The sequence below is a fragment of the Silurus meridionalis genome, chromosome 14, assembly GCF_014805685.1.
Source record: "Silurus meridionalis isolate SWU-2019-XX chromosome 14, ASM1480568v1, whole genome shotgun sequence".
Taxonomy (NCBI): domain Eukaryota; kingdom Metazoa; phylum Chordata; class Actinopteri; order Siluriformes; family Siluridae; genus Silurus; species Silurus meridionalis.
In genome coordinates, this window is record NC_060897.1 from 12,566,137 (window position 1) to 12,593,501 (window position 27,365).

The window sequence follows — 27,365 nt, forward strand, 5'->3', positions numbered from 1 at the left end:
AATGATCAACTGGTTTTCTAAAACAGGTCAAAGGTGAATCTTGTGAACCTTCATTTGGCAACAACGCAAAACACAGATTTTCAATTTCTGAAAACGGATGATCAACTAAGAAATGAACGGACACTAATACAGTACAGTAAAAGTGTGAATCCTGTCCGGTCTCTTGCACTCAATATAAATCAAATACGCAATCAAATAAATACATTTGTGCTGCTGAAATTCATAGATGCCAAACAGATGAAATTCATCTATGTGCATTTTCGATTATTGTAATCCAAACCGTAGTTTATATCAGGAAATACTGAAATTGTGCACCGTCCTGCTGACAACATGACTAAACATTTTGACGATCTTGTTTGTGAACAATGACAAAGGGTCTTGTTATTCTGATGGTAATCAAATGTTCATCGATACAAACACTTACTTTTAAGAGATGGCTTTTGCAAGAAATCCAATGTATTGTGCTGTTTGAACACATTGTTTTGAGAATATTAAGGATAATTCGAGAAATGCTCCAAAGCAACTGAGAAAAACTGTAATGCGTGATGTTCATATCCTATTTAGGATTCTAAAAAGACGACTGAGAAAGACAGGACAATATTTCTGGATAACACATGGGAGCCAAATGCAGCTGAGCATAAGCCTTTTTTATGAGATTTATTTTTTTTTTTCTTAAATAACCTTGGTCAAAATTTAAAGCAGGGATGAGAGCGCAGACATAACCGATGAATACATAATCACACACACCAACAATTTTAAGAAATATAAATTTAAGAAACCAGCAGTGGCTCGTGACTGAAGATTTTGGTGAAGTAGGACGACTTTAATAAAAACACAAAGTCAACAACATCTAGTCACGCAATGCAGCAGCTCATTCTGAACATTTTAGACAGGGTTTGATACAGCAGGTTATTTACCTGTCAGCAGTGTCACAGTGTGCAAACCCTATACAGAAGAGAAACCAGGGTTGCCAGGTTTCAAACAAATTTCCAGTCCAAATACATTTATAAACACACACACACAAACTCTCTCACACACACACACACACACACACCTCCTTTTTCTGCCCTGTTTATTGCAATATATTTTCAACAATATGCTATGCATAGTACAAGTACATAATACAAGATGCACAAATTTGGATGGTCCTGTCAAGCAGACAAAAACATGAACATGATGAATAGGACATGTGGATTTGCACGGTTGCACAACGTACAGCTGTTATCACTTAGGGGGTACTTACTTTTGTTACCAGTTATTTAGACAATAATGGCTGTATGTTGAGTTATTTTCAGAGGACAGTAAATCTGTACTGCTATACAAGCTGCACAATGACAATTTCTATTGTATTGTCCCTTGAGAAGATACTAAAATGGTTGCTAAAATGTGAAGGTTGTACTCACTTTTGTGCGATACTGTACAGAGTAGTTATCTATTAAATGTTTTTGAAGTATAATAAAGTTAATACATTGCTCATTCATTTGCGTTTTCCTTCCTGTAAGAGTTTCAAGGGGAGCGAATACCAGAATGATGACGTGTAGAGACTCGTAACAATGTCGCAGCACATCTTCATTCTTCTGTTCTCCTAATATAGTAAACCAGTTCTGCATCATTACATCCACAGTTTCAGATCATGACATCACAATGGCTTTAGTACACACTTCACTTCATTAAAACAAGTCTTGGGAAGAGAAATATGGCATAAGGAGTGGCCCGGTCCAAGCATGACTACACAATGTTCTTCCAAACCATTGAATTGTTTTAAGATAATACAGGAAAAAAGTCTAGTTCATTGAACATTGTTTCCCTTCTTTAGAGAAGGCAGAGGAAACCTGTTTTCCTGCTGAAGATTCTTTTTAATGATTGAAGAATGAATCGGAACAGCGTCGTATGCCTGTCAAACTCGTTCCCGCGTCCAGACTGGAATTCTTGTAAAGAGTTCACATTCAACACAAAATACTTTTTAGGCGTTTAGGAAAACATGTATGTATAAGTTTGGTGAATGACCAGCGTCAACGTTGGTCTAAGCTCCGAGTATGAATCTTTTAATGGTCTTGACAACAGTCCACTAGGATCTTAGATATTACTTAGTCTATGACCATCACCTGTCAGAGTGTAGTGATTGATTGTGGAGATATTACACAGTTCAGTAATTGAATGGCTTTAAAGTGAAAGTGAAAATAAATTCTGGCTGAATCTTACGTCACCAGATAATAGGTGAAAATTTTGTTTTTGCAAAGAGGGAAATATAATTGAGCAGGTAAGAAAACAGCATATGTAACTACAAATCAAAAAAAATGTCAGAATCAGAATCAGAAATAGTTTTATTACCAAGTATGTTTACACAAACAAGGAATTTGACTGGAGCTTCCAGTGCAGGAGAAAGTACAGACATACTGCCGACATATATATATATATATATATATATATATATATAGTAGAGAAGTAAAGTTAGAGCAATAAAGGATGGAGATGGAAATGTGTTGACTAGTGAGGAGAGTGTGTTTAGAAGATGGAGGGAGTATTTTGAGCAGCTAATGAATGAGAAAAATGATAGAGAGAGAAGGTTGGGTGATGTGGAGATGGTGAAGCAGAAAGTGAATAGGATTAGTAAAGAGGAAGTGAGAGCAGCGATTAGGAGGATAAAGAGTGGAAAGTCGGTTGGACCAGACGACATACTGGTAGAAGCATGGAGATGTCTTGAAGAGATAGTAGTGGAGGTTTTTTCAAGATTGTTTAACAAGATTTTGGAAAGTGAGAGGATGCCTGAGGAATGGAGAAGGAGTGTGCCGGTACCGATCTTTAAGAATAAGGGAGATGTGCAGACCTGCAGTAACTACAGGGGAATAAAGTTGACCAGTCACACCATGAAGTTATGGAAAAGAGTAGTGGAAGCCAGGCTGAGAGAAGAGGTGACCATCTGTGAGCAACAGTATAGTTTTATGCAGAGGAAGAGCACCACAGATGCATTATTCGCTTTGAGAATGTTGATGGAGAAGTATAGAGAAGGTCAGAAGGAATTGCATTGTGTGTTTGTGGATTTAGAGAAAGCATACGACAGAGTGCCGAGAGAGGAGTTGTGGTATTGTATGAGGAAGTCAGGTGTGTCAGAGAAGTATGTGAGGGTGGTGCAGGACATGTATGAGGACAGTGTGACAGCAGTGAAGTGTGCAGTAGGAATGACAAACTGATTCAAGGTGGAGGTTGGACTGCATCAAGGATCGGCTCTGAGCCCTTTCCTGTTTGCAGTGGTGATGGACAAGTTGACAGATAAGGTCAAACAGGAATCTCCATGGACTATGATGTTTGCAGATGATATTGTGATTTGTGGTGAGAGTAGTAAACAGGTTGAGAAGAGTCTGGAGAGGTGGGGGTACGTGCTAGAGAGAAGGGGAATGAAAGTCAGTAGGAGTAAGACAGAGTACATGTGTGTGAATGAGAGGGAGGGCAGTGAAGTGGTTTGGTTGCAGGGAGAAGAGGTGGAGAAGGTGGAGGAGTTCTGGCACCTGGGGTGAACAGTGCAGAGTAATGGAGGGTGTTAGAGAAGTGAAAAAAAGAGTGCAGGCAGGGTGGAGTGGGTGGAGAAGAGTGGCAGGAGTGATTTGTGATAGAAAAGTGTCTGCAAGAGTGAAAGGGAAAGTTTATAGAACTGTGGTGAGACCTGCGATGTTGTATAGTTTAGAGACAGTGGCATTGAGTAAAAGACAGGAGGACAGAGATGAAAATAATGAGGAGAAAGAGACATGAGCTGGAGGTAGCAGACCTCAAGATGTTGAGGTTTTCGTTGGGAGTGACGAGGATGACATGTAGGACGTTTTGGAGACAAGGTGAGGGAGGTGCGATTTAGATTGTTTGGACATGTGCAGAGGAGGGACATGGGGTATATCAGTAGGAGAATGCTGAGGATGGAGCCACCAGGAAGGAGGAAAAGAGGAAGGTCAGGGAGGAGGTTAATGGATGTGGTGAAGGAAGACATGCAGGAGGTTGGGTTGAAAGAGGCAGATCCCTAATGGGAGCAGCCAAAAGAAGAAGAAAAAGAAGATGAAATATAACAAAATATAAGAAAAACTGACAATAATATAATGCACTATATAAAGAAGAAGTAGAAATATTGTTTAAATGAATTGTTTTTTTTACAAGTCTGCAGTTTATAAATGTACATTCAGGTTCTATGTATGAACATGTCAGTTATGATGGACACTGTATAGTTATGAATATTTGAATTGTTTAGGCTGAGTATAGCCTGCAGGAAAAAAGTTTTTAGGCCTGGTTGTTCTGGTGGATGTTGCACTGTAGTGCCAACCAGAAGGCAATGGTTTGAAGAGAGTGTGGGCTGGGTGTGTGAGGTCCAAATCACATACATATAGCTGAGATATTATTGTTTTTTTTTTATTTTTTATTGTGATTAATTTAGGCATACTGTTTTTACTGCATGGTTCAATCCATTTACTTTTTAACCTTTTTTTATTTTTTTATTTGATATTTAGACAGCATTAAACTGAATTTCATTTTCGTTGGGAGTGACGAGGATGACACTTAGGACGTTTTGGAGACACAATTTCTATATTATTTTTTAACTGAATCTTGAATGCTTAAAAAGGAAATATTGTAAGTAAAATTTTCATAATAAAATAAATATTTCTCTTTGGTCATTTATATGTGTAAGCAAATCATATACAAGTGAAAAAATATTTTTTCCTGTAAATGATGATATATTGTATATCATACAAAAGTCTATCATTCTTGCTGTAGCACTCAGCCCTAATTTGATGGCTTTTTGATATCGATAATAACAGCATGCTTAAGGTGATTTGATGCTATATGAAGATAAATACTTTTGCACACGTGGTTTCCAGGCCTTGCGTATTTTGTGGACCCAGGCAGCTCTAAGTAGAGCGCTCAGCAGCTCATGTGTGCAGCTGGAGTGAGTTGTTTGTATGCAGGGAGCAGCGACAGCAGATTGGTGTCTTTTCAGGAACCAGAGACTCAGTGTTTGAGCTGCAACTCTGTTATTGAAGAAGCGAACACGCAGCTGGCTGGAGCTAAATAGAACGTTCTTAAACATCTCTCTCTCTTTCTATCTTTCTCTCTCTCTCTCTCTCTCTCTCTCTCTCTCTCTCTCTCTCTCTCTTTCTTTTATAGCTGAGGTTTGTCATCAATAATCATGGGATTATTAGTTGAGTGATATTGTAATGTCTGGATCAGATGTCTGATATTTTCAAAGCAAAACGTGAGTAAATTAGGTGTAAGCATCAGACCTGTAAGAATGATGCAATAAACTAGAAATGTGTGCATGTGCATATCAGTTCCATGTCTGGCATAATAAAGGGAAAATTTTATATATATATATATATATATATATATATATATATATATATATATATTTTTTTTGCACAGTGATGTTTTTACTCTGCTTTGTCTAACATCACTTCCTTTACAACTGATCTTGCTCTCTGTAGCACACACCTATACTGGAAGGTTGCTATGGAAACAATAAAAAGCGACAAGGTCTGACAAGGTGTGCAGAGGGTTGCTCTTGATTACTTGCCTGCAAACCGCACTGGCCATGAGGTTTACGTTGTAGCAGTTTCCCAAACGATTTTTCATTTTTGTTTACTAACAAGTAATGAACAGTCGTGAAACAATTTCCAACTCTGTTCTAACAGTTGTTTCATCTACGCCATCTCTTTTCGCTTTGTGTTGAAGTTGATAATACAAAAAAGCAGCCTGTTGTGTTATTTCCTGACACATTAGTGCGCTCCTACATATAACAAATGATTACATCCAGCATCCTAAAAAGGTTCCAAACAAAAACTTGACATTTATGGATTTCTCTTTCAGAAACTGTTTCATTTCTATTCTTATTCATTTTGTTAAATTTTTTCCTCCCTAGGTCATCCCTGACATGCCCTCATTGCCTTAAGCAGAGTCACACCTTTGACCCATTCCTTTGCATCTCCCTTCCCATTCCTTTGCGTCAGACCAGGTGAGTAAATACTTCACTGTACATGCTTATATTTATTCTTAATACCTGAACTCAAACAATCCAAGCACCGTAATGAACTTTAGAATTGGTGTAACAATATGGGGTATTATATCATGTCGTTTCTCTCTGAACTTGATGCGTCTGCATTTTAAATACAGTAATCCCCCGTTTATTGCGGTGGTTACGTCCAAAAACCGCTCGCAATAAACGGATAAACGGACGCCACCCCAAAAATGCTATTTTATGTATACAGTACTGTACTGTATTAACATTTTGCTTCATTTTATAATTAATAATTAGATTTTTATTAATAAATCTCATTATTTCGACATAAAACTCCCTAGAAAAACAAGTTTTTTGGTCCGTCGTGCTATCCTATAGAGACGGGGAAAATCAGCGAAACAAATTAGCGATGTGGCAAATGCAATTCGGCGATAAACCGGGGACGCGAGATTCAGACCGTAGTAAAGCAGGGGATTACTGTCGTTCATTCGATCTGACTGCATACTAATGTATTTATTGCTAGACTTTACAGATTATTTGCACATTATGGACATTTGTGTGTACTGTAACCTACTATATGTATCCACTGCCTCTTATTGCACACACCATGCAGTTTACCCCCTCCCTCAACCTACTGCACCATAAACTTACTCTATTATTTCATTTATTTGCTGTTTTTTTGTACAGTACATTTCATTATCTCTGTACTTGGACTCTGATAAAGTTGACCCTAATCTTTGACCCTAATCTAACCAATGTGGCATAAAATACCACATATATAAAAACCAATGGAAAGGGTAAGGGGGTTTATAATAAAACAAGCTTCTCCCAAGCATACTGTTTTTCACAAGCCACTATGTTGGCATACTTGCAATAGGAAAAAACTCTCCATAATTGTAAGGACTTGTGTGCGGATCCAGGAACGAAGCATAACTGTGTACTGTCAAATATGCATACAGTAAACTGTAACTAATTGTGCAAAAGTAGACAAAATCATGAAGCAACAAACACACACACATGCATTATTGAACAGGATACTACTCTATATGGCAGAAAAAGTTTGCAGACACCCAACTATAAGATCTTTGAACATCGCATTCCACATTAATCCCCATTTGCTTTTATAATAATCTCCAATTTTTCTGGGAAGTGTTCCACTTGATTTTGAAGTGTGCTTGTGGAGATTTGTGCTCATTCAGCGTTCTTAAAGAGTAAAGTCAGGTATTGTTGTGGACAATGTGAGGAGGCCTGGGGTGTAGTTCATCACAAAATTGTTCAGTAAAGTTGAAGTCAGAGCTCTGTAGATGGCCACTTAAGATTTTCCACTCTAGCCCATGTAATTCACATCTTCATAGAGCTGACTTTGAAGAAAAAAGTAAGGCATATCTAAAGTCATATACAATTATGTTATTTAACATTGTGGTAGCCATTTGGTGACTTAGAGTTTTAACAACATGACTACGTAACAGTGAAATGAGAAATAACTTCAGACCTGCTTCCCTGCAATTTTCACCGTCACACCTTTAAAAGCATGTTTAGAGAGCTAGATTTTTAAAAAGCCACGTTTCACTTCGCTGCGTTCAAATACACGGCTTTTGTTTTAGAATACGCCTCTAATAGTTTCGGAATGGAATATATCCGAGACCCCACTTTAACAAATATGATCAAATTTACATGTTGTCTACTATTAAAAGGCTGTGGTGAAATCTTTAAAGTAGACTGATGACCCCTATGTTGTAGTGGAACCCAACAGAGTTCTCTGGAATCTTCACCTGTTCTGCAGTACGTAGGAACAGAGGGAAAAATCTATTTATAGGCTGCAGTCCTGGAGACTAATCCCACCAAAGAACAGGGCCGAGCTGTCTGGTTACATTCAGAGACAATCGACTGAACGGGCTCCTCCTAATATCAGAAACAATAGCATATTCAGACTGCAACCATGAGGCGCACCGCACCCTGCGAGCACTGCACTCACGCCTGCAGGGGAAATCCTGACATTTTCGAGTAGTAGCCTATTCACAAAATTGTGTAAACACTCCCATTGGCATACGCATGCTCCCAGACCTTCCCACGTGCTGTCATCCACTCATTTGCATATAGCGCATAGAAGTAGGTCTGTGGACACTTGTTTACACTTTTATTGTGTTTAAATATTGCGTTACAGCCTGAAACGCAATGGTTATTCAGTTCCAATTACGATAAGGACAGCATGTGGAGATTTCCCTTCTGGTCAGTACAGTGTTTGCTCAGGATTACAGTGAGCTGATTCTGTATGTCAGACCTGTTTTCTTTTGCTGTGTCTTTTTTTTTTTTGTGGATGCAATGACAAGGGCTGCTCCAGCAGGGAGGGGAGTCTGGCAATTAGACAGGCTGATTTAGTGGTAATCTGCCTTAGTATTGTCAAAGGTGGGCAGGCTCTCTGTCCCACACTCACACCCCTCCTGTTATGGTACTAGGGTGTGCTTGGCACAGCTTCTCTCCCTTACTCCCTCTCTCCCTCTCTCTCTATCTCTCTCTCTCATACACACACACACACACACACACACACACACACAAACACACAGAATTTTAATAAGGACTGTTCGTCAGACTTCACATCCTCTTTTCAAAGTCTTTCCAAACATGTCTATTAATTGAATTCAGCAAATGAAGGGTCGTCCGAGATGCATGACACAAATGTGACAAGCTTTTGAAGCTTTTTTTACCTGCCGTAATTAAGGGCAGCGAAGTAGGATCCAGCTTTTAACACACACACACACGCACACACACACACAAATGCGCCTAAACCCAGATTATCCTCAACACTTCACTGTTTATTCCTAGTCTCCTGAAGCAGTTCAATAGGCAGATCTCTGTTAAGTAGATATGCTTCACGGGTGTAGTCTTGGCTCTTTGTGACCAGCCGAACGTCTCTTTAGTCTCAAAATGTGAATAAAGGATCAAAGCATCCAGCTTAAACTGCACACAAATATAGATTTAGTAATGCGATATGTATGTGAAGGAATTGATTGTATTTATACAAGGGTGCAGTGTGTTACAGAAATTACGGCATTGCTCGAAAACACTTTTACGGCAAATTCTTTTGATCATTTTACAGCCAGAACAAATTGTGTTTTTTTTTCTCATCTCAAGAAAGAAAAGACACAATTCTTAGCAATTTTATGATTTGCAATATGTATAAGGATATACAGGCTTGCAAACAAATCAAGCCTGTATATCCTTATACATATTGCACTTCAAAATCAAGTACAAATGTATGTAGAAATCGTTTAGGTCATTATAACATGCCACGAGAGAAATCCGATACAGGAAACCAAATGAAAATACATACAATAGCCAGGCCTGATCTACCGGTTGAAGTTTCGGTTCAGTGAACGGAGCCGAGTTTCTCTCAGCCGAATGCCACAGAACTGAATCATTACCCAGAATTAGGTCGATTTTTCCCACAGCCAGAGAGAACATTAGGAGCACTTCCCACATCCCAATCGATTAAACGGCAGCCTTCTCTGTTTATTGTAACACAGCCTTGGTGGGTGTCCATAAACAGATTAGCTTGTTTGAGTGTAATAGGCTTTTGTCAGGTTAATTACATGTCTGAAGGTTTTCATTTACAAGCTTGGATCGTCTTTCTATTTCATTTCATGGAAGTGTTTTTGTTAAAACACAAATTAAAGTGAAGTAAATTACATTACATGGACAAATGTTTGTGGACACCTGGCCATAAGACCATCCCCTTCTACATTTATTCCCTACACACATGGGGGGGTTGTAAAGGCAGGTGTAGGTGAGGTGAGGAGGCCTGGGGTGCAAATCAGCATTCCCATTTATCCCAAAGGTGTTCAATTGGGTTGAGGTCAGCGCTCTAAAGCAGGCCACTCAAGATCTTCTACTCCAACCTATGTAAAGCATATCTTAATGGGTCTGGTTTTGTGCACAGGAACATTGTCATGCTGGAACAAGTTTGGGTCCCTAACTTAATCTGAAGGGAAAATGTAATGCGCCCACATCCAAAGACCTCCTGTACAATTGGGTGCTTTCAAACAGCGTGGAAAGAGTTTGTGGAAGAACCACATATGGCTGGAAAAGAGTCATGTGACCCAATGCTTTTGCCCATATAATGTGTGTGTTATGCTGTACACCTTCTTTCTCTGTACACAAGGATTTTTTTCCATCAGATTCTGCTGTTTGCACAATGTGCAGTCACCTTGCATTAAACATGTCAACAAATAAAGCATCTGGGCTTGTCAGACTCAAATTATAGACGTTATGTATTGTTTGTGCTGACTTTTTTGTCAAGGGCACAAACATGATGTGTTCCCTGGAACACTTTGCTGGAAAAGAGTGATTACTAATCTAGTCAAATTATTGGTAGTCAGTAAAAGCCAAGTCATGTGTGTTTACATCGTTCTTATTACACTTGACTAGCGAACTAGCTCTCTGTACTTCAGTAGAATATGCTAGAAGATTTTTCGTAGTTTAGACGGTTACGTTTCTGGACAGACAAAACTTTAGCTTTTCATAACTTTTTAACTTTTATGCTTTTCATGGATAATTTTTCATGATATATCATTTATTCAGGCCATAATCCAGGATCCAGGTATTTACACGTTTGGAGAGATGCATAGGAACAAGTTCCTTTCTGTTAAATCACTGGTGCACATGCATATTTCATTAACATAAAAAAATAAACTTCATAGACATTTCTTTAGATCCAAACGAGTCATACTATTCATTATATTTTAAAATTCGGTACTAAAGGAGGAGCCTCAAAAAAGATCAATTTTAGCCTCATGATTTTCACTTCCGCCTCCGAGACCTCTTTCATCTGCTTCTTTTCTTCTCTTTGTTGTTCTTAGCTGTGTGCTGAGCCTCACACTTCACTGCTCTGCCTCCTGCTCTGCCTCCTCTCTCCAACCCTGTTTACCCTCCCCATACTGCCCCCCTTTACATCTGCTGACCCACACATCCTCACCCCTCACTGACACACAGCTCAGATTACACACAGCCCTACAATCACACAACACACAGCTCCACACTCACACAACAAACAGCCCTACAATCATACAACACACAGCCCTACAATCACACAACACACAGCTCCACACTCACACAACAAACAGCCCTACAATCATACAACACACAGCCCTACAATCACACAACACACAGCTCCACACTCACACAACACACAGCTCCACACTCACACAACAAACAGCTCCACACTCACACAACACACGGCCCCACACTCACACAACACAGCTCCACACTCACACAACACACGGCCCCACACACACTTGTGTCAACACACAGCCCTACAATTACACAACACACAGCTCACACTCACACAACACACAGCCCCACACTCACACAACACATGCCTCCACACTCACACAACACACAGCTCCACACTCACACAAAACACGGCCCCACACTCACACACACAACACACGGCTCCACACTTACACAACACACAGCTCCACACTCACACAACACACAGCTCCACACAATCAAACAACACACAGCTCCACACTCACACAACACACAGCTCACACTCACACAACACACAGCTCCACACTCACACAACACACAGCTCCACACTCACACAACACACAGCTCCGCACTCACACAACACACAGCCCCACACTCACACAACACACAGCTCCACACTCACACAACACACGGCCCCACACTCACACAACACACGGCCCCACACTCACACAACACACAGCTCCACACTCACACAACACACGGCCCCACACTCACACAACACACTGCTCCGCACTCACAAAACACACAGCCCCACACTCACACAACACACGGCCCCACACTCACACAACACACAGCTCCACACTCACACAACACACGGCCCCACACTCACACAACACACGGCTCCACACTCACACAACACACGGCCCCACACTCACACAACACACAACTCCACACTTACCCAACACACAGCTCCATACAAGACACTCACACAACTCCACACAACATACAGCTCCACATTCACACATCTTCACACAACACCAAGCTACACACTCACACAACTCCACACAACACACGGCTTCACACTCACACAACTCCTCAGAACACACAGCACTACACTCACACAACACACAGCTCCACACAACACACTCAGACAACTCCAAACAACACACAGCTCACAAATCTCCAAACAACAGAGCTCTACACAACACACTCACATAACTCGACAAAACACACAGCTACATACTGACACAATTCTGCACAACAGATTGACATTATTCCACACAGCACACTCACACAATAGCATGCAACACTCTAACACATTATACACTGACAAATCACAAAACCGCTCACTGACAAAATACACAACTCCACTCTGATAAGACTCCACACTGGCTCCACACACACTTGTGTCAACATGCAGCACTACAATGACACAAAACACAGCTTATTACTAACACAACATACAGCTCCACAAGGACACATCACACAACTCAACACTTACAGAACACACAACTTCTTACTGACATAAAACACATCACTCCTCCTGTGTGACCTTCCAACTCTGACCCAAAGTGTATCTTGAGACTAAAAATGACGCCCAAAGTTGCCTGGGACAACATTAATAGAGTAACAGAGGTCAATCAGGTTACATATTTTTTTTTTTTCCATTTGCTTGTTTTTGTTGCTCGGTTTCTCTTTGAGAGATAAAATTTGCGTTTGTATTTCCAGAACAACATGAAGCTTTGATGTTGTCAGTCAGATCATTCACACAGTAGATGCGCCCGTAGGTGTGCCATGTATAGAATGTCTGAGAAACATGATCTGTAAACATTAACTAGAAACTATATGAGCTGCAGACTTATCCATTTGAACAAACAAGACTTGAATTGCTGGTAAACAAAAAAATAAAGCTACACAAACTACACAAGCTACACAAACGCTGAGCTGGTCAAACTGGTTGGCTATCTTAGTCAACTGGGAATTGATAATAGATGGAAACAGTTCCCAAATTAGCATTACTAATGCAGCATTGTAGACAAGTCGTAAAATAACATATTCGAAAGTCAATAAAAAAGTCTCAAACTCAAGTCTTTCATATACACTGTATTCAAATATTTTGACATCTACATTTTTGAGCGTTTCTTCCCCAAAATGTTACTACAAAGTTCGACCCACACAATTTTATAGGATGTCTTTCAATGCAGTAGCATTAAGTTTTCACTTCATTTGAACTAGGAGATCCAAACCTGTTCCACCATAACAGTGCCCCTGTGTACAAAGCCTGCTCCATGAAGATATGGTTTACATGGATCAAAGTGGAAGATCTCAACCTTTTTAAACAACTTTAATAATACCCTTGTGGCTAAATGAGCACAAATCACCACAAGCACACTTCAAGTGGAACCTCTCTGAAGGTAATTAAATCAAATTGGGACTAAATGTGAATGTTCAAAAAGCACATACAAATCTTATAGTCAGGTGTCCCCAAACCTTTGGCCATACAGTCTACATGAAATCTGAAGCACAGGTGCGTAATTTAAGACTTTTATTCACAAACTCATCAGGGCACTTAAGCAGGTTGTAAGTATTTGTAACACATTTGCAAATAGCCAGATTTTCCCTAACCAGCTGAGACAGTTCTGAAGAGAGTATCTGAATATGAATTTATTTTATTTTTTTAATTTTTTATTTTTTAACAAATAATACAATTTATGTCAAATTCATGTCAAGTGTATTGATTTTTTTTCCCCTAAAATTCTTTGTATGAACTTTTTTGTCCATTTTTGTGTGTGTGTGTGTGTGTGTGTGTGTGTGTGTGTGTGTGTGTGTGTGATTTAGGCCACTGTGTGTGACTCTGGTGTTCAGCACTAAAGGGCAGAGGTACTTAAGAGTGGGACTGGCTGTGCCTTTATTCGGCTCTCTGGCTTGCCTGCGCAGAATGGTGGCAGATGAAGGCAAGATTTCCCCAGACCAAGTAAGTGCACACACACACACACACACACACACACACACACACACACACACACACACACACACACAAGAACCACATATGGCTGGAAAAGAGTCATGTGACCCAATACACACACAAATTTTAATTGGCCTTATATGGGTTAGATTAAGTTCAGTGTTTGAAAGGTGGTATTACTCCACAGAACAGCTAGTGCTTTGCTGTTAACTGAAAAGAACAAGTTGTAGTTTCAGATAAACCAGGATTTATGTGTATACGTCCAGGCTCTCTGCGCTGAAGACAAAGCCCTAAGTGCCTTCAAAGAAGCCCACACATACATAACCTCATTCTAATGCAATAGACAATACAGGTTTTATTAATGTTTATCCCTTGTGTCAACCAGTCTTTATACCTTTTTTTATTTTCTTTTGTGTATGACATCCCAGCAAACTAATAGCTAAAGACTATTAGCCTAATAGCCAAGTATCATTGACCATCAACTATCATAGTTCGGTCCAGCTTCCATTTTTCCAACCCAGTATGGCCCCAGGACAGCTTTTCTGCTTGTATCCCCCTTCCCACCCATTGCTCCAGCAATGTAGTATTGTCACACAAGGTATGGCTCAAAAACAATTATTTTCAGAGTGTAACAATAGCCAAACCATGTGAGCAAGCAATAAGTCATTAATGCATACAGCATCCAAGCTGAAAATCCAACACAGTTTTTTTTGTTTCATGCTGTCCAAATAACGGCCTGTACCTCCATGAGTGTTTCTACCTCAATCTCTTTGCATTAAAAAAGTCCTATCTCATGGGCCGATTAAAAGTAGTGTGTGAAGGTATGAATAGAATACAGACATGTACAGTGTAAACTGAACATCGTACAGCACGAACGAGTTCCAGGTTCCTGTCGTCTTTTCGCTCTACAATTCCACTCCGTTCCTTTGTTTATTGTTCATCAACTCTGCCAACTGTGCCAGTGCCTTTGATATCGAAGTGATTAATCATTCAATTTATTTTAGTCCATTAGCACATGGTGTAGCAGCTGGAAACAGTCATTGAAACAATCTAGAGGCTGAAGTTTTATCATTATTGATAGTGCTCTTTAAAGAGCCCGAATTTTTAAGCGTTCGATTCAGTAGCTCTAATAATGACTCATGTAATAGGAAGTAAGTGAGCAGGTGATTGGAAAGATTTTAGTTAAAAAGGTCATTATTTAAAAGTGCTTTCACACTCAATTACTTTTGGAATTTAGTTATTTAGAGTAAAAAGCTCTTGCACTAATATGTCTGCTCTGATTCGTTCTCTTTGTCTAGGTGATTTTGACTGAAATGTACTCTACCGGTTTCCAGCGCTCATTCTTTGATGACGGCGACTTGACCAGCATCGCAGAAAACGATGTCATTTATGCCTTCCAAGCCCCGCCTCTTTACATCAGGGGAGGATCCACTAGAATATCTGGTAATCCAAAAATATTATCTAACACCACTTATTCTTCTGTCTGGTGGTCTTTGCTGAATATGTGTCCAGCGCCAGATATTTTGGTATTTTAAACTTATCCACTTATTGTTTATAGTGAAAGTGGTTTATTCAACGTATCAGTAAATCCGGAATAAAATATATAGATTCTTAAAGCAATTCCCTAAAGAAGGGTACTTTTAAGGTTTTTATTTTGTATGCAATTGCAGAGGCTCCGAAGGCTGTTCTGGCACCCGCTGCTTTGCTTTTGACTTGCCGGTCAGGGGGGGCAGAGTGTTGTCCTTAATCTGGCAGAGAAAAAAAGTTATATCCCTAGCCTGACATGGGGCAGAGCGATATCTTCAGCTGGGCAGGGGGGCAGGAAGACGTACTCAGCCAGGCAGGAGGGCAAAGTAACATCCATAGCAGGGCAGGGGGAAAGCTGAGATCCTCATTATAATAGATATCACATAGGTCCAAAAATGCAGATATATTATTAATAGCGCACGCACACAACAAAAGGGCATAAAAACAAAACACAAACAGACTAAATACATCAACAAGACTAATCTAAACCTGGTGACAACCTCAGATTGAGTCATTCCCGCACATCTACACAGACAATAGATGAGGCAAAGTGAGATTATACATTACTGGCTTAATTATCAACTTTAAATTATTTTTTGTGTATAATATATACAGCAGGTATTTACTGTATGTTGTACCCTTGTAACCTTTAGAATCATCAGCTGTAACTATGTTTAGTAGTTCACTACTACTTGAGACAGTAGCTAGCATTGAGACAGGAGCTAGCATTGATGATCAAAAGCAGTCAGATGAGATCAAAGGTATAGCCCAACAGTTTAGCGATCTGACAAATGCTGTACATGTCAAGAGAAGTATCAAATCATGAAGCACAACTTTGTAATATACTTGAATATATGGCCAATGTTATCCATTTCTCTGCATTCTCTTGAATTCTGTATTTAACAAACTGCATTTCATGAGCATTATTGCTTTTCTAGACTTTCATGGTTATACAAGTGCAGAGCTGACATTTATATAATGACAGAAGCGTCTTCTGAGTGGTCTTAGCACTTTCAAAAGCTTGCAGGCTCTTGTTTTTTCGAGTGGAACAAAAGACATCAGTATCATTTATGTCATTTAGTACTATAGAAATCCTTATTATTCAACTTCGATCACATATATGTATAGTATATCACCACACTGCCTGAGATCGTCTAGCACTGCTCGACTGAGCCCACCTTCTCTCGGGGTAAGCGGTACCGAGGGGGTGGATTGAACTTCTTTCCCTAGATGTCCAAACAGCTGAGTCCCTGGCTATTTTCAAGTGACGGGTGAAGACCTACCTCTTCCTAAATACACTTAAATTATTATATGATTTCCCGGTTTGTTTTGTCTTTGTTTATATTTTATTTTTTAAAAGCGGGCTATAATTTCTCTCAACAGAGTTTTAGTTCAATGGTAGCTTAAGTCTGTAATCTAGTGAACCAGTGTTGATTTATGCAAGGATAGAGACTCAAAGAACTTTTATAGTTTGCTCTGGATAAGGGTGTATGCTCAATGGCATAAATGTAAATGTACATGTAAAAATAGAATAGTTTATATATTTTCCAAGCTGAGTTTGAAATTGGCAGTTCATTGTGCACCTGATATGGTCTGTCTAAATCACTCGCTGATGTTATGTCGCCAAATTTACGTTACCATGTCATTCGTTTGGAGCCAGAAAAAATATACCGAACTCGTACTCATGACAATTTGACACTCGTTCTGTTTTGGCATAATAATGGTTATGTCAGTTTATATCATAAAGAGATTAGGCAAGCTTCATGTAAACCTGTGTGTGTGTGTGTGTGTGTGTGTGTGTGTGTGTGTGTGTGTGTGCGTGTGCGTGTGCGTGTCTGTGTTTGACCATCCCCATCCACCATATCGTGTGGTGTATTGTATACGAAAGCATATCCTTCCTGTTTTAGACCAGCATTACACATACAGGCTACAGCCAGGACTGCACTTGCGTTTTTCTCTCTACTGTCCGCACCACTCAAATTACAAATAGTTTTGAACAGACCCAGACACACACACACAAACACAGACGTCCTTCTTTTTTGTGTTTGTACTATTCATAAGTGCTGCGCTCCAATACAAGACAAACATTCCCAAACTCGATACATGTGGTGATGGCGAAGGGGCTTAACACTTGCTGAAAAGCATCGCCCCATAATTACAGCAGGCTCCACTGTATTTACATGCATATCTGAACCTGTGGCACATGTTTACTAGGAAGAGACAGATACAAGGAAGAGACTGGAAGATGGAGTCGGAGAGCGTGGCGAGTGTTGTTATTTGTGGCAGCTTCCACCTTCACAACTCTGGCCGTCTAAAAGCTGTTTGTGTAACATTGCTGTGCTCAGTATGCGACGCATTTGGGGTTTGGGATTGTCCTTTGGCCATTATTTTACGGACTGAGACACAGGGTAGCCCTACAGGGGGAGCCGAGGTGTTTAATTAAAGATCTGACAGTTTTGGCTCATGCTGACACTCAGCACAGAGGAGCTCTCAGGCAGCTGTGAGGGGATTTGGATTGATGCTCAGTGTTAGTCGCTGAAAGCAAGGGCGAGATGAGGAAGGTGATGTGCTGTGAGCTGATCCATTGATCCTTTCAATGTACTTTCTTTACAGCTGCAAGGTAATTAATATTATTAATCACGAGGTGCCGGGAGCACGATTGGATTGGAGGAAAGACTATAGCCTATCTATAATTTAAGTTGTTGTTTTTTTCAACCACACACACTCACACACTACTCTGTGTTTTACTGCACAGCAATATTTTCTGGATTTTACTGTTTTACTACACAGTACTGTTTGTTCACCCTTAAAGACATACTGCGTCATTTTTAGAGTCATGTTGTCATTTTTAGAGCCCCTGCTGCCTGTGATGCATAATTTAATTATTAGTGAAAACATTGAAGGTTGGAAGTTGAAGTTAATAAGGCAAAAATGCAGCTTGCCGTGTTAAACAGGACAAAAAAAAAAAAAACTTGCCCTTCCCTTCCCTGTGATGCCAAAGCATTACAGCTTCACTTCTAATCTTTACGAAGCAAAGATACTGAAATCTCTTTGAGAAAAGGTCAAATAAAAACCCTGTATGGCCCAGTGAATGTGGACACCAGATTGTCAAATCTTGTTTGTAACATTTGTAACACTTTCTTCATCTTCCTCAAACTGCTGCCATCATGATTTCATTCTGGAGCAGACCTGTTCCTGAATGACATGGTTTGTCATGAAAGAACTCGAGCGTCCTGCACAGAGCCCTGACCTCAAACTCACTGAACAATTTGAGGGTAAAAACGGTGACTACATGCCAAGCTTCCTTATCAGACCTCAGTGCCAGGCGCAAAGTCTCTCCCCTCATAATGCTTTTCTAAAAGAGAGCCACCTTTATCCCAGCCACGCTTTTCAGCGGTGAAACATTCAAGTGCATGTCAGAGGTCCAGTTTGGACGGTGCCAAAAAATAATGTCACCTCCACATAAGAGTTGTTACCTTTATTGGACACCTCTCCAACCTTGGCAGTGTCCTGAGACGAGACACACCCGTGACAGTGTCTGATACCCAAATGGTTTTGAATGAATGCCAAAAAATGTGGACACAACTCTCACTGTGCTCATATATAGACTGTGTTGCACAAAGGAGCCACCCAGGTACCCTGTACTACCGTAGTACCTCCTGCACTGCTCCTGTCTTGGTACATATTAATAGGCTTTCCCATAAAATAAACAGTAGTATTGTTTATTTTTTACAATGTAATGTTTATTTTACATGTTTAATGTTGCATAGTGTCACTGAAAGCTCCATCCATATATGAGCATGCATGACATGACTATAAAAATTGATATGTGTATCTAGGTATATGCATGGCCCCATAATATGAAGATGAATGAGGCTCAGCCATTTTGATTTCAGATATAACCATATAACCAAAAGAAAGTTCTGGCAGCAGTAAATCAGTATACAGAGAGAGCGTGTTCCTGAAAACGCTTCACCTCCCATTCCATAAAATCGGCTCAAAATGACATGGAAGTTAATCACGCAGAAGGTTGTGCTTGATGTACTCGAGGAAAAAGAGCAAGCTGTCACTGGATTTTAGAGATTGTGAATAAATATAGAGTGCCACCTATTTCCCCTCAGTCCTCAATAAGAGAATGATCCTGTATTCTTCAGTGTTTGGTGGTATGCTCATATTAGTAATGTGATCGACTCTGTTATTCATGCTGTGGGCTTTTAAATAGAGTTTTCCTCTGAGTAGCAATGGAAAAAGATTTTGTTATATTCTTTTGATATGTGAAATTCAAAAGAAATATTTTGAGCTCTTTTGTTGTATATATTTACTAAAACTGCCCAATGTAGCCTCAGATTCCTATTCTTGGATGACAGGAGTAGAGCATTTTCTGTCAAATGGACACAGAGTTAAAAAATGGGCTTAATCCCTTGATGCTTTTCTGCTCGCCCCAGTTGTGTTATTTAAGTAACCATCGCCTTTCTTTTAACTTCTAATCATCAACAATCCACCATTCTGGGTAAACGACATAAACTGTTCTGCATGAAAAACGTTCTACTGGAGGAAAATATCAGTAGCAGCATCTGCTCATCCGAATGCATGGAGTTTGAAATATTATGATTCAGTGATTTTCAGGAATGTATTCTTTTATCCATTTTAGTGCAAATTGTATTTAATGCTGCTATTCTAATAAACTCTAATAAACTTGTTTCTAATACTGTCCATCCTCGAAATCAATGAAAATCTCAGCATCTTCAGCTCTACTACTACTACTACTACTACTACTACTACTACTACCTCTAGCTCCACCTCTTGTCTTTTACTCAATGCCACTGTCTCTAAACCCTACAACTTTGCAGGTCTCACCACAGTCCTATAAACTTTCCCTTTCACTCTTGCAGACTCTCTTCTATCATAAATCACTCCTGCCACTCTTCTCCACCCACTCCACCCTGCCTGCACTCTTTTCTTCACTTCTCTACCACACTCTCCATTACTTTACACTGTTGACCCCAGGTACTTAAACTTATCCATCTTTATCACTTATTTTCCCTGCAACCACACCACTCCACTGCCCTCCCTCTCATTCACACACATGAACTCTGTCTTATTCCTACTGACTTTTATTCCCCTTCTCTCTAGCATGTACCTCCACCTCTCCAGACTCTTCTCAACCTGCTCACTACTCTCACCACAAATCACAATATCATCCGCAAACATCATAGTCCAGGGAGACTCCTGTCTGACCTCGTCCGTCAACCTGTCCATCACCACTGCAAAAAGAAAAGGGCTCAGAGCCGATCCTTGATGCAGTCCAACCTCCACTTTGAACCAGTCTGTTGTTCTTACTGCACACTTCACTGCTGTCACACTGTCGTCATACATGTCCTGCACCACCCTCACATACTTCTCTGCCACACCTGACTTCCTCATACAATACCACAACTCCTCTCTCGGCACCCTGTCGTACACTTTCTCCAAATCCACAAACACACAATGCAACTCCTTCTGGCCTTCTCTATACTTCTCCATCAACATTCTTAAAGCAAATAATGCGTCTGTGGTGCTCTTCCTCGGCATGAAACCATACTGTTGCTCACAGATGGTCACCTCTTCTCTCAGCCTGGCTTCCACTACTCTTTCCCATAACTTCATGGTGTGACTGATCAACTTAATTCCCCTGTAGTTACTGCAGGTCTGCACATCTCCCTTATTCTTAAAGATCGATACCAGCACACTCCCCCTCTATTCCTCAGGCATCCTTTCACCTTAAAAAAATCTTGTTAAACAATCTGGTTAAAAACTTCACTACATCTCTCCTAAACATCTCCATGCTGTTAACGGCATGTCATCTGGCCAAATGACTTGCCACTCTTCATCCTCTTAATAGCTGCTTTCACATCCTCCTTACTAATCCTTTCTGCTTCACCATTTTCCACACCATCCATCCTTTTCTCTCTCTCCTTTTCCTTGTTCATCAGCTGCTCAAAATAATCCCTCCATCTTCTCAACACACTCTCCCAACTAGTCACCACATTTTTATCTCCATCCTTTATTGCTCTAACTTGCAGCACATCCTTCCCAGCTCGGTCCCTTTTCTTGGCCAATCAGAACAAATAATTTTTTCCTTCCTTAATGTCCAACTTCTCATACACATATGCCTTTTCCTTGGCTTTTGCCACGTCCCTCTTCACCTGCTGCTGCATCTCCTTGTACTCCTGCCTACTGTTCTCATCTCTCTGCTGCCAGTCCTGTTTTGTCAACCTCTTTCTCCTTATGCTTTCCTGCACTTCCTCATTCAACCACCGTACTCTTTGTCTTCCTTTCTATTTCCAGATGTCACACCAAGTCCCCTTCTAGCTGTCTCTAGTCCTCTTCACCACCACTGAGCCTGTCTGACCTCTTACCTGAATCTCACACTACATTCTTCCTCCTTCCGTTTCCACCATCTTCTTCTTCTTTCAGTCTACACTCTCCTCCTCTTTTTCTTCACCTCCAAAACCATCCTATAGACTACCATCCGATGCTGTCTAGCTACACTGTCCCCTTACAGTCTCCAATCTCCTTCTGTTTGCATCTCCTACATAGAACATAGTCCACCTGTCTGCACCTTCCTCCAGTCTTATACGTCACCCTATGATCCTCCTTCTTCTTAAAATAAGTGTTTACCACTGCTATTTCCATCCTTTTAGCCAAATATAACACCATCTGCCCTTCCACATTCCTCTCCTTAAAATCATACCTACCCTCCATCTCCTCATTATCCAATGCCCATTAAAGTCTGCCCCAATCACCAATTGTTCATTCCTAGGTACACCTTCTACCATTTCATCAAACTCACTCCAGAATTGTTCCTTCTACTCCATCTCACAACCCACTTGTGGAGCATAAGCACTAATGACATTTATCATCACCCCTTCAACTTCCAGCTTTATTACTCTTACTAAACTCTTCCCTCAGAATCACCCCTACACCATTTTCTTTCCATCCACACCATGATAGAACAGTTTAAGGCCATCTCCAATGTTCTGGCCTTTTCCTTTTCCACTTGATCTCCTAAACACATACAACTTGTCTACATTTCTCCTTTCCATCATATCAGCTATTTCTCTCCCTTTACTAGTCAAAGTACCAACATTTAAAGTACCCACCCTAACCTCCACTCTCCTACACTTCTCTTTTTCTTGCTCTCTCTGTAGACGTCTTCCTCCTCTCCTTCTCCTCTTTCGGCCAACCGTAGTCAAATTTCCATCGCTACCCTGACGGCTAACAAACCCTGAACATTCTGGTTCTAAGAGTGCACTCGCTAGTGCCATGCTTACCTAGCAGACATCAATCACTTCTTTCTAACCCTTTCTTTGAATAATGAGAGCAGGTGATAAGGCTTAAGTGAATCAATACACAGAAGCAGTTTTGAGATGGCCTGTACTAATTTTTATGCTTCCCCTCTTCTCTGTCTCAGGCTACCATCACAGTCTCCCTTCTTCCCCCTATTCCTTGTCTGGGGCCGAGGCAAAGAGGCTGGCTGCATCCGGTGCACTCTCCTCCGAGTTCCTCAACCATGGAGGTGGAACAGCAAAGATTCTCCTGCTGGTGTGCAATGCCACTGGAGCAGATCAACAAGCTGTGAGGTGAGGCCTGTGAAACCACTTTATACTACATAGGTCTTTGATAACACCTTGAAAAACAAATTAATTATGAATCTTCAGTTTTTCACTTCAGCAAGATACAGCCATAATGTTTTGTTTAATATTCACTTTGATGCATTTTTACCTGTATTTTTTTTGTGATTTACCAAATCTGTCACTTCAGAAAATAGATTCTTTTCACAAATGAATTTAGGCGAGTATTAAGTCTGTATTTAAAATCAGTTTCTGAACGTCTCTTAAAATTATGACACAATATTGTGTTATTTACTCATTTGGAAGTCTCTTTGAGATCCAGACTTGTCTATCTGTATCACGTCTAGCCATTCACAACAAACACACACAAGCAAAGCCTTGATTTAAATATTTTTTTAAATCATTTAGACACTTATTATGATCACAACATGACAACTAACTGCATGCACTCTCATTATCAGGAATCTTAGTAAATTAGAGCTTTTTTTTTCCTCCAGTAGGGTGAATACAGTATTTAGATTTGATTCTGACTGAGGAAAGTCTGTAGCAATATGATGTGGCATGTTACCTGATGTAACAGCTGTGAAAACTCCTTGCTCTCAGGCAAACGAAAATAAGAAATATGGATTGACAGACTTTTATCCCAGTTTTTTTTTTTTTTTTGTCAGCTCTTGAAATGTTTCAGATAAGCTTGACATAGTAGTGTGATCCACCAGATAGCCTTTAGTCAGTGGCAGTCAGCTAAAGATCAAGGGTCCCCTGTCAGTTCCTTTCTACTTTTAGAAACAGTGGAATGAAAAAGACAAGGAGAAATCAAGAGTGAGATTAGGGTAGGGAAGAGTGTTCTTCATGTGTACATTTGTGGAGAAACTGCCACTTCAATTGGTCTTTTCATGCCATTTATCTACTAACACCTTTCGGTCTGTGAGGAAAAATCACGACAGAAAGATAAAAAAAAAAGACAGATTTTTACCAAAATCAATTAGAATAAAAAAAGGGCAGAAGTTGGTCATTAGCCAACTAATTGTGCAAGTAATTCAAATTAAAAATATGATTTTTAATCAACAAGTGATAATTCTTTGTGAGTCTGAAGATGTGGACACTGGCACTGGCATGACTGCAGTAATACTTGTTAGATTGTGCTTCAGGTGTTTTCATATATGCATATATGTTTGCTGTTAACTCTTTAAACAAAAGAGCAGAGGCTTGTTTTCTTGTTTCCAGAGAAGAAACAGTGGAGACATAAAATATTTTAAAATACAGTGCAGCAATATGACAAAAGTGCACATGTTTCCGTGGGTCAGATGTAGGTACATCGGGAGCCAGAGGACAAAATGTGGGTTGATGTAGCTGCATACATGTGGAATTAGCATTGACTTTACTAAGACTGTAGCTCATGACCTCCTACTAAATTATACAATCTGCATGAAACGCAATCTGCAGTTTAAAAAGTGGTGAAATGGTAGAAATGGTCGACCACAGAGCCATCAGAAACACACATGGATGCAGTGTGTATTGCTTTAGCAGCAGTTAGCATAAAACATAGGTGATTTGGGTAATTTCCAAATCAACCCGCTTGTGTGTGTCTGTGTATTCCAACATTTGGGCACTGCTTCAGAGATGTTCTAAATGAGCATACAGCTATTTAACACTGAAAACAGAGATACTGGCACATGTTTATTCGTAAGCTGTTTGTGTATGTCTGTGTATGTGTATCTCATGTATTTTTTTCTCTATACACGTTTATTTTGCTGCCTTGTGTTAATTCCTCCTGCCCCTGCAGAGAGCATAATGCCCTTACTGCCTCACATTAAGCTCTTAACACAGGAGCAGAAAAAACACCGGCTGTAACAAACGACCGGTAACAAATTAAAACACTGTGGTTCGAAACCTCTGCTTCGGGGTACTGAACATTGCAAAGTCACTGAGGGAGGAATCCTATACAGTCTGAAAAGAGTTTCTGTTTAGATACAGCAAAAGGTGTGGTCTACCTGCTTTACTGGCTGTTGTGGAAATCAGTCAATTCCTTTAATACACTTTGCTTCAACCATAAATATGTCAAAGTCCAGAGTCAAATTACTTTAATAAGAAGGACACAAGCTGATTTGATTGGATATTTTGTATACACACATAACCACACCTCTTAGTAATATATTTATTTCAATGCAAATGTATGTAAAAGTATTACAATGGCCTGTGTTTGTTTGTGCCATGATTATGAAAACACAGCCTATAATTCCTTTCCAAAAAAAATAAATTAAGAATTTAACTGTCCAAAACCAAGACAAGCATTTCCATTATTTTGGGTTTAAAGGTGTAATGAGCATCACTAAACCTGTTTCATCTTTTATAGGTCAGTTTTTCTAAATGAAAACTAACTTTATTTTTCACTTTTCTGACTAATCTTAGATGTTAATATATAATTCATGTTAATTTATTGATAGACACAATGACACAACTTTATTTTCAGCACACACAATGTACACAGCAATGAAATACAGTTTAGCATCTACCATAACTGCAAATAATATCATTGTTCAAATTAACAGAGTGCAGTTAGATATGTAAATATATATAAATGTACAACATTTTTTGGCCATGTATATGTCCAAAAGCTATTATATATATGTGTGTGTGTGTGTGTGTGTGTGTGTGTGTGTGTGTGTGCGTGTGTGTGTGTGTGTGTGTGTGTGTGTGTGTGTGTGTGTGTGTGTGTTAAACTAGTGATAAACTGTCACACCAAAAAAATGCTACTTTATGTAACATTTTTCTTAATTTTATAATTAATAATTATATTTTTATTAATACATTTCATTATTTCGACATAAAACTATTTTGGTTTATCATGCTATCCAGGAGAGACTGAGAAAAATCAGCGAAACAAATGCAATTCCACGATAAACCAAGGGGAACGACATTCGAACTGTGGTAAAGCGGGGATTACTGTATATATATTACAGCTATATATATATATATATATATATATATATATATATATATATATATATATATATATATATATAATTTCTTTTTTTTTTTTTTTTTTACAAGATGTATGTAAGCACAATATTTGTAAAAAACTATACACATTATATACACAATATATAAGTGTACTATACAATATGTACATTGTATGTACAACAATACCCAAGATAATACACAGTGTATATACAGATATATAATTAAAACATAGGATATGCTTTGATGCTCATGTCACATTTTCTAATGTAGCTACATCTATCATAACACAAGCGCTAGATTTGTTTCACATTAGTTAACTCATTCTTTTAGAAGAGCGAAAACATTCTTTGTTTACCATGACAGAGCAAGAGTGTTCGATGAATCTCGACCAGAGAATGTAAGAAGCACAGGAAGAGGGTGGAGCCTCAAGTCACTGTCAGTTCATATTGAAAGTTTAGAACAATTGTGAAAATTATTCCAGATGCACATGTCTATTGGCATGTCAAAACAAATATCACCGAATGTTATGCAGCATAAAATCATTTTCAGGTAATTTGTAAATTGATATTGTTATCAATATTGGCAACACTGAATTAGCCACTCCTAGCTTCTCGCTAATTTAAACCTGTCGATGTAAGACGGACAAATATGCAGGAAAAAACAGATAAATGTTCACATTTGTATGTATGATGTATGAATTTGTTCGTAACAGAAGATTTTACATGAGAACGGCTGTACAGTAAGTTCACACATTATAGTACATTGCGTGTAGAAATAAATACCTTCTAATAGAGAAAAATGCCACCATCATCATTCCTAAGCTATCCTCAGGCTTGATGACATTTAAAAGAACTGACAGTTTTTACATTTTGTAGAATGATCTTCTCTTCCGTCTGTACTTTTCCTTTTTTTTTTTTTTTTTTTTCCTGACACCTTCTCTTGCTCCCTGAAATCGCACAGCATGAGAACGTGTCAGAGAAGGCTTTCTTTCAAATGGGTGTAGAGCATGTTGGATAGAGGGGAAAGGAGTCAAAAGAGTTTATGGTTTGTTTTAGTTCATGACAGCAGGAAGCCACTGCGACTGTTATGCCAGCTTGAAATTACCCAGCTTTTTCCCATTCCTTTGAAATCGCCTTGCTGTGCTCAGCCAAAAAGCCTTTTTCTTAAATTTCCTGTTTCAGGCAAAGCGATATAGTGAGCCTGATAGAAATTCAGCAAATGCCACCTTGATTCCTTCAGAGATCCTTAACCATCACTTTGAGACTCACTAAACTTGAGGCTTTCTGGATTCTTGGCAGAATTTGTGGAGAATTTACCTGGGAAC

General features: G+C 39.5%; 1 protein-coding gene across 1 annotated transcript in view; it reads left to right on the top strand.

The window, feature by feature from the left end:
- usp43b (ubiquitin specific peptidase 43b) overlaps nucleotides 1-27,365 on the top strand; it is a 97,082-nt gene that overhangs the window by 47,971 nt on the left and 21,746 nt on the right. The window contains exons 4-7 of the mRNA XM_046866114.1: nucleotides 5,894-5,986; nucleotides 13,814-13,949; nucleotides 15,239-15,383; nucleotides 22,921-23,089. Of these exons, the coding sequence (XP_046722070.1) occupies nucleotides 5,894-5,986; nucleotides 13,814-13,949; nucleotides 15,239-15,383; nucleotides 22,921-23,089 (543 nt within the window). The remainder of the gene's footprint in view (nucleotides 1-5,893; nucleotides 5,987-13,813; nucleotides 13,950-15,238; nucleotides 15,384-22,920; nucleotides 23,090-27,365) is intronic.